Source organism: Bubalus kerabau, chromosome 1 (genome assembly GCF_029407905.1).
Source record: "Bubalus kerabau isolate K-KA32 ecotype Philippines breed swamp buffalo chromosome 1, PCC_UOA_SB_1v2, whole genome shotgun sequence".
NCBI lineage: Eukaryota > Metazoa > Chordata > Mammalia > Artiodactyla > Bovidae > Bubalus > Bubalus kerabau.
The window spans coordinates 90,255,972-90,269,341 of NC_073624.1; the positions used below are offsets into that span (position 1 = coordinate 90,255,972).

The 13,370-nt window shown below is 43.8% G+C and overlaps 1 protein-coding gene across 8 annotated transcripts in view; it reads right to left on the minus strand.

Annotated features, from left to right (window-relative positions):
- SENP1 (SUMO specific peptidase 1) overlaps nucleotides 1-13,370 on the minus strand; it is a 78,791-nt gene that overhangs the window by 20,217 nt on the left and 45,204 nt on the right. For 5 of the 8 annotated variants that reach the window (XM_055582021.1, XM_055582046.1, XM_055582069.1 and 2 more), the window contains 5 exons: nucleotides 11,862-12,065; nucleotides 10,742-10,821; nucleotides 9,839-9,923; nucleotides 9,234-9,329; nucleotides 6,143-8,268 (listed from right to left, as the gene is read on the minus strand). In XM_055582021.1, the coding sequence (XP_055437996.1) occupies nucleotides 8,206-8,268; nucleotides 9,234-9,329; nucleotides 9,839-9,923; nucleotides 10,742-10,821; nucleotides 11,862-12,065 (528 nt within the window). In that variant the 3' untranslated portion in view covers nucleotides 6,143-8,205. Of the gene's footprint in view, nucleotides 1-366; nucleotides 1,225-6,142; nucleotides 8,269-9,233; nucleotides 9,330-9,838; nucleotides 9,924-10,741; nucleotides 10,822-11,861; nucleotides 12,066-13,370 lie in introns of those variants that run through there. The other 3 variants (XR_008714849.1, XM_055582036.1, XM_055582054.1) reach the window with 2 other exon arrangements.

The window sequence follows — 13,370 nt, forward strand, 5'->3', positions numbered from 1 at the left end:
AAACAATTAGGAGTAATTACCATCAAGAGCGGCCCCCAGTGAGGGGTGAGGGTGGGAAAGGCCGTCTGTTTAAGAGGAAGCTGAAAGTGGCAGACAGATTTTGGGGAAAAAATCAGGGAGAGAGAGGGTGGGAGGAAGGTTTAAGTGTGTGTTGTCTTTCTTCTCCGGGAAGACAGGAGGACCCCTCCCCCTCGGCCTCGACAGGGGCTCTGTGTCCGGAGGCGGGAGGGGAGAGCAGGAGGGCACCGGGCTCCACATTCCTGAGATTCTCAAACCAGTCAGGAGAGGAAACTCCATACTGAGGGGACAGAGCCTGAGACACACTCAGGAGCAAAAAGATAAAATGGAGTGCCCTGTGCTGCGCTCAGTCATGTCCAACTCTTTATGTGACATGTATTCTTGCCTCGACAACACCCAAGGACAGAGGAGCCTGGCGAGGTACAGTCCATGGGGGTTCTCGAGGCAAGAATACTGGAGTGGGTTACCATGCCCTCCTCCAGGGGATCTTCCCAGCCCAGGGATCAAACCCAGGTCTCCTGCATTGCAGGCGGATTCTTTACCATCTGAGCCACCAGGGAAGCCCAAGAATACTGGAGTGGGTAGACTATCTTCAGTGGGTCTTCCTGATGCAGGAATCGAACCAGGGTCTCCAGCATTGCAGGTGGATTCTTTACGAGCTGAGCTACCAGGGAAGCACAGAGCACTCAGAATGCCTCCAAATGTCCCCCCACACATAGCCCCTTGATCCCTAAGCCCCAGTAGGTATGCATGGGGTCTGCTTGGTGTCTCCCTACTTATTACCCTCCAACAATATGGGTGATCTAGGGTTGGGGATGAGAGTCGGGGTCAGAAAGAAGGGCAGGTGGGGAAAGAGCTATCAAAGGTGGGGTGAGAAAATTCCTTAGTACTTCTTTCTAAAGAAGAGGAAATGAACCCCAGAAGAGAGGTGCCATTCCCCTTGACCCTCCTAAGGTGAGGAGACAAGTAAGGGCCTCAACCCTGCTCCTGAAGGAAATGAGGACGGATTGGCCTGAGCGGACCTCATCACTGGAGGCTTTCCTTGGCGTCACGCTGGTGGAGCCCGTGAACCCTCCTGAGATGGAGCAGTGGCAGGTCACAGGCTTCTGGAACTCAGGCTCTTGGCTTGGAGTCCCTGTTTCTGTCAGTGACAATCTGTGTGACTTCGGGCAAGCTGTTCACTCTCTACACTCCTCGTCTTCTCATCTGAGAAATGAGGATAACAGAACCTACATCATACACTTGTAAGGATTAAATGAGGTAATACATATAAAGATTTGGTGTATAAGGCTGGGGCCAGGCCTCAGTAAATGCTCACTCTTGTTATTATCATTGAAAGAAGACAGCTCTAAGTACTAAGTGGATGATGAATTGGAAGCCAGAGGCCCTGAGGAGGGTGCACTGTTGACCACAAAGGAGGAAGTGAGTGAGGACTTGAATAGGGTGGAGGCTCTCAATACATAAGAGAAGCCCTGCCCCAAGATGCTCAATAACTGTAACTCATTCACTCCTTCAACACTTCTCTCCTGCAGCTGTTCTAGGCACCTGGGATGCAGCATAAACAGAATAGACATTTTAGTGAGAGGCTGACAAAGCAAATGAGTAAACAATAGAGCCAGATGTGAAATGCTACAGAGAAAAGATGAAGGGAGCTAGGGAGTGTGAGAACTGGGGTGCGGGGATGATGGAGGAAGTAGGGGAGTGATTCAAGGAGAAGGATGTCTGGGGACAAGCCCTCCAGCTATAGGAAGCTACAAGAAGAACCACCATGAGAGAGAAGCAAGGTGGATTTGTTAGACAAACACCAAGGAGGCCGTGCAGCCTGTGTGGTGGGGGAAGCTGTAGGAGAGGTGGTGAGCTGAACTGGTGACGGGCTGGGGGAAATGGGGCACAGGTGTACGAGGAAGCAAAACTTTTTTCTGGGGTTCAGAAGAGCATCTGGTACAAACACTATATATAAAATGAACAAGGTCCTACTACCTAGCACAGGGCATTCAATATCTTGTCATAAATTACAATGGAAAAGAGTTTGAAAAATAAAAAATAAAAAGAGCATCTGGAACACAAGTTCATTAAGGAATGTGACTCCCATCTCCACTTCCCTTTGTAACTTTTTGCAGTGCCCAAGACCAATCCCAGCACCTGCTGGCAGACGCTGACTGACCACCGTCAGGCCCAGGTCCCCCCTGTGACGGAGTCTTCTCCCTTTGTAGACCCAGGTAATCATCAGCCATCTTTAACCACACTGGGGAATCAGAAAACAAGAGTGGCTTGAAGGTTTTTCTTTTCTCACTTCAATCATTTTCATATGGCTGAAAAATTTTAACCATGTTGGAAAACTGTTAGAACTCAAGAATGCCCTGAAGATGACAAGGGACTCTTTTAACTCAACACAGATAAAACTATTTCTTGGTGGGAGGTGGCAGAGAGGGAGGAAACTTATGTATACCTATGGCTGATTCATGTTGATGTATGGCAGAAACCCATACTACATTGTAAAGCAATTATCCTTCAGTTAAAAATAAATAAATTAAAACAAAACTAAAAATAAAAAACTGTTTCCCTAGGATAGTGGAAGACTTTGTAGATGTTGGTAGATTCTTGTTTTATTCTTTGGAGCGTGAGTTTAACAGGTAGAGTAGTGGAAGCACTTCCTGCAGGTTGGGTTGTGAGGAGAAAGAGGTGTGGGAGGGGGCAGTGAGACAAGGGACACTGTCGGCAGGGTGGGTTGGAAGTCCCAACCGGTGTGCTTGGCTCAGGAGGGCTCTCTTGCCAACTGCACAGACAGGTCTGGTTTTAAAAAGTGCCAGGGAGCCACAGATTTGCATGTTATTTGTGTTTCAGGCTTCAATTCCAGGTATGTGGAATGAAATGAATGAATGAACAGTATTCAGACTCCTGGTTAAGGGGTGGACTCGGGAATCCAGACCACACTGAGGATCCAATCACTGGTCCAACTTGGATCAGGAGACACACAGACACAGACAGAGACAGAACAAACAGTCAGAGAGACAGAGAGACAGTCAGAGAGACAAACACCATCGAGTCCTTTTTACCAGGGAGTTCCCAAAGCAAGAAAACGAAATCTACAGAACTTATTTTCAATAAATTAGCCCATAAAAACTTGGGACAGAGTCACACATGGATAGTCAGATTAAGGCAACATCATCTTTGACCTCTCTCCACATCTGCCCTCCATCATCTATACCCTGCTTCAAACTGGACCATATGCCTGTGTCTGCCTTCTTGATAATGTCCATTGCTTGGTACCTGCCTGGTTTTCTAAATTAGGTTCTAAGGTTCTTGAGGATGGGGTGGCCTTTATTTCCTTGGTCAAACCATCTCTTTACTCCACCCTTCAGGCCCCCCCAAGCCTAGTGCTTTAAACACAGGCCTATTTAAACACCTAGCATAAGGGGCTCCCCAGAAGTGGATGAGGCAAATGCCCTCCAGGAACTTAGCTCCGGCCAATAGATAAGACACAGGCAGCATGTGAAACAGTCCATTTAAGGGACAAGGCTAACAGGAGGGGACCCACAGTCCAAGATGCATGTACTGGAAATAAAAAGATGGAGAAAACTGTATATAATAGAAAGATGTGTGGTTAGGGAAAAAATACTTGATTAGCTTCCTGGCAGAGACCGAGACCCTGAAGGACATGCTGAACTGCTGAGGAAGTGGGTTTTGTTAAGTGTGGAGTGAGGCATTAGGTTTGGGGCACAGAGGAGGGACAGCCTCACTGCAGGCTTCTGTGAATGGACCTTCTTCCCTGACTCTGCAATGTTGTCTAAGTAAATGTTTAGTCAGTTGCCCCTACTCCTCCCTAGCAGGACAGAGAGAAGCAACTGGAACTCCTGCTTGAAAGAAAAGCATCAAATTATTCACCTGCCTTCAGCGGTTACATATTCTAAATCCATTTGATGTAAAGGACAGATTACAATACACATGCCACATGGAGTTTTACTGTTTGCTGATTCTAAGGGCGGTAGCTGTCCAGGTAAGAGATTTTAAGATAAAGTTTTCAGGGAAGGTTTCAAGGAGGTGGGCTTTGGGTGTGTGCGCTTTGAGTGTGTGGAAGCAGTGAGTATAAACTAGTAAGGGGTGCTCTGGACTCCCTGTGCACCTCTCCCTACACGCTTTCCTCTCCCAGCACCAAAGTTCTGAGGATGGAACCAGACTCTCCAGAAGTCAAGTGGTTGATGGTTACCCCTCAGTTTAGAATGGAGAAAAGTCAGCAGCTACAAACTTCCATTAGGGAGGACTGACCTGGGCCTTACCTCTAAGATTAAGCCAGTGCTAACACTGGCCTTAAATTTGACTTTGGCATTATGGGCCTCAATATCATTTAAGAATCTTAGACCTTGACAAGACCCTGGACATCCGGTCCGACCATTCCCAGTTGGAATTACCCTACCTCTGACAGGCCAGAGCAGCAGCCTGCACAAACATTTCCTCAAGGCTTATCCTCCCGCTCAAAGTCCCTTAGTTTCACATTTCTCTCTCACATGCATGTCTAAGCACTCCCTTCTCTTAGTGTTGACCAGCATGACCCAACTCACCTCATGTTACGTCTCTCCCTGCCTCCACAGCTGGGTATAGGAATTATGGGCTCTTAAAAGACTACTGTTAGAATTCAGCAAAGCAAAATTGGTCTGGGCTGTTAGGAAAGATACTGGGCTGAGCCCTACTCATCCTTTCCCAAATGTTAGGATGAATTTGAAGCTATGGGTAGATTTTTCCTGGGCAGGGAAATATGGCCACTTGGCCAGCTCAGCAGTAGTCTGTCAACAGGGCCCAGTAGTCTTACACATCCTTTTCTGATGCTCTTGGGTACGTGAGCTCCCAGGATGAAAGCCTCATATTCCACTCTCTCCTTCCCCCTATCTTAGCCCATCCAGGTGGAACAAGGGAGAAAACAATGCCCAAGTATCAGCTGTCTCTTACTCTGGGTCAAGACATTCAAGAGCTGGAGGGATGGCATGGGAGAAGGACCAGAGGCTGAAACATTACAAACACTGGGGCTCTGAAGTGAATGCTCCAACTCTACCCACTGGAGCCTTTCATGGGCCACGTAAACCAGGTGGTGATGGACAGACTATGTAATATAGTTGCTGGCTGTGCTTTTCCAGGTTTCCTGTTTCTGTCCCAGAACTTTGGGGCTAATATTATTAGAGGTAGTGGGTAGAAGATGCTAGGGCAATTACAGGGGCTAAACAAGAAAGAAGTTGACACCATAGAGAAGGATGAAGCACCTCATACATACAGAGGAGTTAATTTTCACAGCTGCCAGGTCAGATGACAAAGTACTCTTGCATTCAACCCTAAACAGGGTTCCAGGAAGCAACAGTGGGTCTCAGGGGGCCCGGTGACAAATGGGATGGAACTAGTCTTGAACCATGTACTCATTCTCAAATGCGCAGGAATGGTGTTTCTCCATAAAGGGTCCAGGAGTGATCGGTGAGACTATTTCTACTGAAGGTTACGTATCTGGCATCTAGAGCTTATCATCCATCAAATGTTCCTTTTTTTAGAGGAGGTAGGTAATTATGGGGCTTCCCTGGTGGCTCAGTGGTAAAGAACCTGCCCGCCAATGCAGAAGACACAGGATCAATCCCTGGGTGGGGAAGATCCCCTGGAGGAGGAAATTGGCAACCCACTCCAGTATTCTTGCCTGGGAAATCCGCTGGACAGAGGAGCCTGTGCAGTCCATGGGGTTGCAAAGAGTCGAACATGACTCAGCAAGGGAATAATGACAAACAACAAGGTAATTATGAGCACTGGGCACAGGAGAGAGGGGAAGACTGGAGAAAAGGAAAGTCATAGGCTTTAGTTTAAAGCAGGTCAAACAAGATGCTGGTAACATGCCCTTGGCCATGGAAGGTGGGAACATCACATTCCTCCACCCTCCCACCCCAGTCATCAAGGCCCACCCTTAAAACGAAGAAGAAAGTTTCCAGATGCTAGTTCTGCTTTTCTTGGGCAGCTCTCTGGAAAGAATGGCCCCCACTACTGGTTCCCACTCTGGACCCCAGTTTGTGTCTCAGCCTGGCCCACTCACGGGGTGGTCTCAGGATCACTAACTTCACCTTGTATAAAACTGTATTGGTCAGAAAGCGGGGCCAAATTCAGACAGGCTTAACAATTCCTTATATATTTTTCAAAGTGCTTTTGTTGCATGTTTCATTTTCTGCTATACATGGCAATAAATATTTGTTGCTTTGGTCTGTACAAAAAGTCTGTGAGAAGGTAAGACAGATGTTATCTAAATGGACAAACAATAAATACAGAGAACTATCTTGTTCTGAGTTCCCCAGACAATAGCAAATGTGCCTGAAAAACTCAGGTCTTTTGATTCATGGTCCAAAATCTATACCATATTGCCACCTTTAAGTTGTCACTTCAATACATTAAGTACCAAGAATCAATGTACAGGAGTCCCACAATGAGCCTGCATGCCATAGCTTTCTGAGAGAATGTGAAAAGTCCCAGCAACTCATATGTAGAAAGCTATTTATTACCTACAGAAAACACCAAAAAAAAAAAAAAAAAAAAAAAAGGAAAAAAAGGGAGGAAAAAAAAATGAAGAAAGAAAAAAAAAGAAAACAAACAAAAGGTGGTCTTCCCCTCAAAGGCAGGCAGTATGAAAAAGGTAGGACATCTAGTTGCTGGAGTGGAAAGAGTAACATTCAGTTAACAATGGAATATTTAAAAAAAATAGTTTTCTTTTCAAATTGTAACCTGTGGTAACACATAGAAAAATGTACTAAACAAGCTTGATATAAAACAGAGTAAAATTTTCAAATAAGCCCAGGGAGAAAGCACAATGTTGGAAAGGATGAGGTACAAGGGAAGAGAAGAAAAGATCTCATACAAAACTACCTATTACAATACAGAAAAAAGTATAAAATGTTCCTATTTTGGAACTTAGGTACAAAATGACACTGGCATCGGATCGTTTCACTATCTAGCCTGAGGAGCGCTCAAAAGGTGGGGGAGATGCTACAAGGAACAAAAAGAATAGCAGTTTTTCAATCTCAAGTTGATCAGTCCAAATTCCACCCGTTTTCCATTTGAAAATCTTGCCTTCCTCTGTAACCTCTACCCCAAGCCAAAATTCATCCAGGCCTCAAAATACTCTTAGGAAGTCCACAAACACCCTACACATAGGGGCTGGGAACTGTGTATGCTGGAGCTAAATTTGGAAAATGGTAATAAATCTACAGGCTAAAATGGTGAACACATTCAGCCTTAAAAAAAAAAAAAAGCATATCCCTGTGAAATATATATATATATATTAAATTCTCTGTGGTTAGAAACATGTTTAAACTAGCTAGCCACAGACCAAACTAGACCTGCATTCATCCAAAGCTGGAATTTTATGCTAAAGACTGAGGTCCTTCTTCTTCTTGGTCAGAAGTAGGTAGCAGTAAAAGTGGCGCCTTTGTTACTCCACTAAACCACTCCCTGGGTGGGTCTTCCCCATATCATGTGTTGTGAGCACATGCAAACCACTGCTTTTAAGGAAAGGACTGCCTGGGACTTTGGGGTCCACCCAGGGCTCACATCTGGTGCCTCAGGAGGGGAAGAAGCTACAGATAAAACAGCCTTGTACAGAAGAAGACGGACTTCACAAGGGGCATGTAAAAAGGACAAGTCCTGGAGGACGGCCTTATGCAGGTGCCCCAAAGTCCAGTTTACAGTCACTATCCTGGTGACACATTTTGAAAATCCTGTGTGTATGTACGTGTGCGTGTATATGCTGGTGGTTTTCATCCCTACGTTTTTACCCACATCCATTCCTACCTCTTAGTAAGGCCTAACAACAAGAGTTTATACGAAACCAAGAGTCCTTCCAAGCTTCTCTCAGGCCCCTAATTAAGAGACTGAGTGAGGCTGGAGCCCTTTGAAAACAAGATGGCAGAACTGAAGAAGTGAAAAGCAGTCTCTCTCTTCAGATTAGGGATGTCCCTCACCCCTTTCACAGCACCAAAGTTTCTTTGCAAAAATAGTATCTGAGATACAAAAGGAAAGGCAGATGTGCTTGTGAGTGCATCTCTCCAGGGCCTGGTCCAGGATCAAGGACTTTACAAGAAGAGAGGGTTGGGAGCAGCTGTCTCCAAGGTCTCTGGCTGTAGACAACAAAGAGCTGGTCCCCAACAAGTCCATGTCTGCTAACTGAGATGGTCTTCACAAGAGCTTTCGGTGGAGGATTTCCCAGACCATCCGCTTCCGGAAGTAGGGCATGTGTTGCTGTAGGGACACAGAGATACCTTAATTTTCCTTTCTTGCATGCAGACCTAATACTCCTTTCCTTCTTGAGGTTTTCACCTAAAATAGTCTCAGCTGCATTTTTGGTCTTTCAAATTGCTCATTCTTCATTACGTGTGATTTTTTTTTTCCTAATGCTTTTTCCGATTACTATTGCTATTGCTACTTTTCATTGTTGTAAACCAAGGAGTTTTATTAGGCATCACCAGGAATCCCCAGGCTATCCTCAAATGTCTCCAAGAATTTTAAGAATAGTGTCTAAATTCAATAAAGTGCTTTGTGTTGAACTTTTAAGAGGATATGAGATCTGAGGCTTGAAAATCAAAACTCATTTTGCCCCCAAATTAAATGAACGTCAAGAGTCAGCTCAACCCAAGGGCTGCGGCAGAAAATCTAGTATAAAGTCATTACTTTAAACAGAAGCAAAGGGTTAAGTGGAGGACACCAAATAAACTATAATCTCTAGTCTCAATTCACTTTGGTTTCCAAAGGACCACGTGGACAGAAATTAACGATCACAAACTGTAAGGAAGACTGATCAGCTGCATAAAGCGAGGGGAAGAGGGCAGCTTAACAAACTACACTAGATCAAGGTGTGGCCTGTTCCAAAACTTCACTGCTACCAAAAAAAGGGAAACTGAGGAAACCTGCTCTGGTCCCAGTTTTCTGCTTCTTACAGGATTTGGGGTAGGCGGCTTATATGAGCAAAGAAGGCTCTCCTATTGGCCGGGATTCCTTAACTACAATATATGATGTATCGTGACCCAGGATATGGCCTATCATTATCCTTCCTTTTCCTACGGCGTGGCACAGGTAGCAACCACCCCAGGTTATGAGCCACAGAATGAAGCAGAGCCCCCTAAGTGGAGCAAATGGAGAGAAAAACATCTATCAGGCAGCCCGGACACAGGGTGGTCACAGAGCCCCCTCCCGAAGGCTTGGCGTACCTGTGTGAAGTTGATTGGTCTGTCTTTGGTAATACAGTCAGCATATTTGCAGGCAAACATGCCACAGTCGCTTCCATTCATCTGCTGTGGAATTTCCTAAAAGGCAAAAAATAACAAAAAGGTGACATCTTTCCAAGCTTCCTTCCTTCTTATTCAATTATAAATAAGAACCAAAGGATATAAATTTTCCAGGTTTCCCTGAATTCTAAAGAGATGGTTCTGGTCCCCCACTCAGAACACAGGCTCAGAAAGCAAAAAATTCAGCATCTCAGTCCAGCCTGTGTACTTCATGTTTATCACAGGAGACTATCTGAGATTTCTATGATACCCAAGGTGTAAAAGCTGGTCCCTCCCACAAGGGCCAACCAGTCTGCAAACATTTTCTCCCATAGATGAAAGTTTAGCAAAATAGCTGGGCATTTAGAAAACCCAGTTCTTCATAAGAAATGTATTATTGATTTTCCCACAGATGGCTTACTCTACTCTATCGTCCCTGGCTGAGGTCAGGCCAGACACTTAGAAGGATGCCAGGGCCCAAGCAGTATACTCCTTTTCTAACCAATACTGTAATCTCAGGATTTCCATTTCACCAAGATGAAACGTACCTGGCTTTTCTTGCTGAAGAGCTGCCAGCCATTGGCGTCAAACTCTTTTCTTTTCTTGTCAATGCTTTCTTGCTTCAGATATTGCCTAAGGTATTGGGAGAGAATGAGATGAGCTTGGGGAGCTGCCACTGCAAAAATGGGGCTGACAATCCTCAGGAAGAATTTTCTTCTGCCATGTGTAAGGAAAACAGTATATATTGCTAGACAGGGAATCTTTAGAACTCCCACAATTCATGCCCACTCTGTCAGCTCCAGAGAAGCAAGACCTCTGCCTTCAATACCCAGGGTCCTTCTTCCTACTGTCCCCACTGAGGAACGAGTTTTGATCTTTTCCTTGGTTTATATGGTCCTTTAGAATTCAATCTAATGGAAGGAAAATGTTCCTCTAGCAATGCTGAGGTATATATTTATTCATAGTCTTGATTCTTTTGTATAAAAATTCAATCCAAATCAATTAATCCACCTCATGGAACCCACCCACTCCTGGCCACAGACGTTTTAGAAAGAGAAACAGGTGGAATGTAAACCAGATTTGCATTCTGGTTCCCAGTTGAGCCATTAACTAGTAGGACCTGAGCAAATCAAAGTCATCTCTGTGGGTCTTGGTTCCTTTATCTGAAAAATTAGGAGGTTGGGATAGATGACTTCTAAGTAGTTTCTGTATCTATATGTCTATATCCACTCTTTATTTTCATGCACTGGGACAGTAATTATGCCCATCAGGATGTATTTTTGGTATTATTATATTATTATTAAACTTTACTTAGATGGAAAATATCCATCTTAATCAATATGAACATTTCCTTTATTAACCACTCCATTGAAGGTATCAGAGAATTGAGTTCAACAGCTAGAAAAACACATATCCAACACCAAACTCTTCGTCTTCAACTCCCTACTTACATGAGGATTCTGCAGGCTTCATTGTTTATCCCACCCATAGAGTCATAATAGGTAATATTCTTCTTTCTAAAGTCCACAACCTGGGAATAAAAAAAATCTCTGTGTTTATGAACTGAAGAAAATCTCAGCTTTTCCCTTCCCTGGAACTTGGAACCTTCTGCCAGATTTCCTATGAAATCATGACAAGTTTGATGGATACTTAGCATTATACCATGCTTCATCTGCAGAGGAAAGAAGAACAGGGTGATTATTTACTCAGAACTATGCTGGGGGCTGACTGACTAAGTGGCCCGGTAACTGCCCTGAAACCTTTTTCTAGTTTTCAGGGTCTCCATTTGCAACGGAGGCAACATGAAGACACGACGTGCTCTTCAGAGAATGTAAACTAAGTGAGATCATTTCCACACATTTTCAGAAAGATGGTAAAAGATTCTAGGTTTTGTTTCTTGGAGAATTTCCTTTTGACTTAATGCTTTTCAAATATAATTCAAGACAGGCTTTAACTTGTATACTTTTATTAATATATTAAGCTAATGTATCCATGTTCTCAGAGTCATGTTTGCATTAGTTGCTCAGTCATGTCTGACTCTTTACAGCCCCACAGACTGTAGCCTGCCAGGCTCTGCTGTCCATGGAATTCTCCAGGCAAGAATACTGGAGTGTGTAGCCATTTCCTTCTCTAGGGGATCTTCCTTACCCAGGGATCAAACCTGGGTCTCCCGCATTACAGGCAGATTCCTTACTGTCTGAGCTACCAGGGAAGCAATAATAAATTATCAAGTATGCAAGGCAAATCATGATTAGGCAGAAAATAATGGTCACAGAATCTGAGTTGGCAGCATCATTAAGAAATCACTTTTTCTCCCCATGTGTTCCTTGCCTTTAGGTTGCTTTGACTATAACTCCATTTTTAAGTATTTCCAGAAAAGAAAATTTCAGAGCTTTTTTCAAAGTCTAAGTATCTCCCACTCTTGACAGGGAGTTTGCTAATCTATCCAATTCTTAGATAATTAAATGCTACTCTTTCAATCATCTATGTAGAACTCGTATTCATTGCTCTCTGTGTATTCTATTATATAGACTTCTTTCGAATTTTATCAGTAATAAAAGAGGCACTCACAGCAAGACACCAGTGCACTCCTAGGTGAATAGGCACCAAAAGAATGTCAACAGAAAAGACATCCACTTTCTTTGTCCAACGTTTCACTGCTTGATAACCAGCCGTTTTTAACTTAGTGAAAAAAAAGGTATTAAATGCATGTACACTTGGCAATCCCTTCTCTTTACTTCGCTCCATCAGCATATTCATGTAGAAATTGATGATCTGTGGAAAGAAAGTATATGTATTAAAATAGATACTCCAGCCTTTCAAAACAGTTGTGTTGTAAGAAGGAAACACAGTTGTTATGCTGCACAGCATAGGCTAGTTCCCTAATCAATTCAGTTATGACCTCAACACCCAACAGCCTAATATCCCTATATCAAATTCTGACTAGAAAAGAGGGGGCCAAGGTGGTTATAAACAGTGAAAACATAAAAGGCTGATACACATATATATGGTTCAGGATACATATGGGAAGATGTTGGCCAGACTTGTAGAAGGCTGAAGATTAGGTTAAAAAAACTGGAAAATGAGGAGGAAGAAGTACTACAAGATCAGAGTCAGAAAAAAGGAAAGGAAGGAGTATGTGCAGGTACACATTACAAGCAGGAGTTCAGCAAGGCAAACATTAGTAGTTCCTTTAGTCTGCTGGGACTGTGTGAGCAACTTAAACTCTGAGCTCAGAGTCTAGTGTTAATAAAAACTAAGATTAGTAGTTCAATCCTTCTATGTAGGTCTCCTGATTTTGCACAAAGACAGAAAACTCTGCCCCATGACTTAAGACTGTTTTTTCAGCCTAACAAGTTACTTAGCAGAAGCAAACTGTTTTGGTCTCAAGTAGAACTGAGTGACAGAATAAACCATCAACTATATTGGAACAACATCTCTAAACTTGTAGTAGCTTGGCAACAACACCTTTATCCAGGCAGACATGGATATACTATAACCTACATTACGTAAGACCTGAAAGTAAAACCACAAACATGAAGAGTCAAGTTTTCTCCTAGAATCGATAAGGCTAGCTGCCTTATATTTGTTGATTCCACTTATTTCTTCAATATCAAGTATGAGTGAAAGAAATTAAAACGCTTGACATGGGAGATATGTTAATGAAACGATGTGTTCTCTAATAGTGACTACATTGTCCACAGTTCCTTTAGGTCTAGGACTCCTTGGTATTAAAGCCTCAAAGTTACTGTGCCGGAAGTTACTGCATACTTATGTGGCCAGCTGAGGTCAGGCCAGTGTCCGTCAACTGCAAGGAATGAATGGGCTAACTGATCCAAAGCTTGGAAATGTGACTAAGAAAACAGGCACATTTTTCAGAATGCTTTTTGGGGAATGGGAAAACACCCCCGTCCTTTGACAAATATTTACACACTAAGATGCCAGAGCGGTGAGCTACTGCCCAACAGTAGGCAACTACATACTGGGTAGGCAGTAAGGAACACAGCCAGGAACACACCGGAGCACGGTCTAGACTGGAGAAAGGGCCTACAGATGAGGATGCCTAGGCAGCTGCAGGGA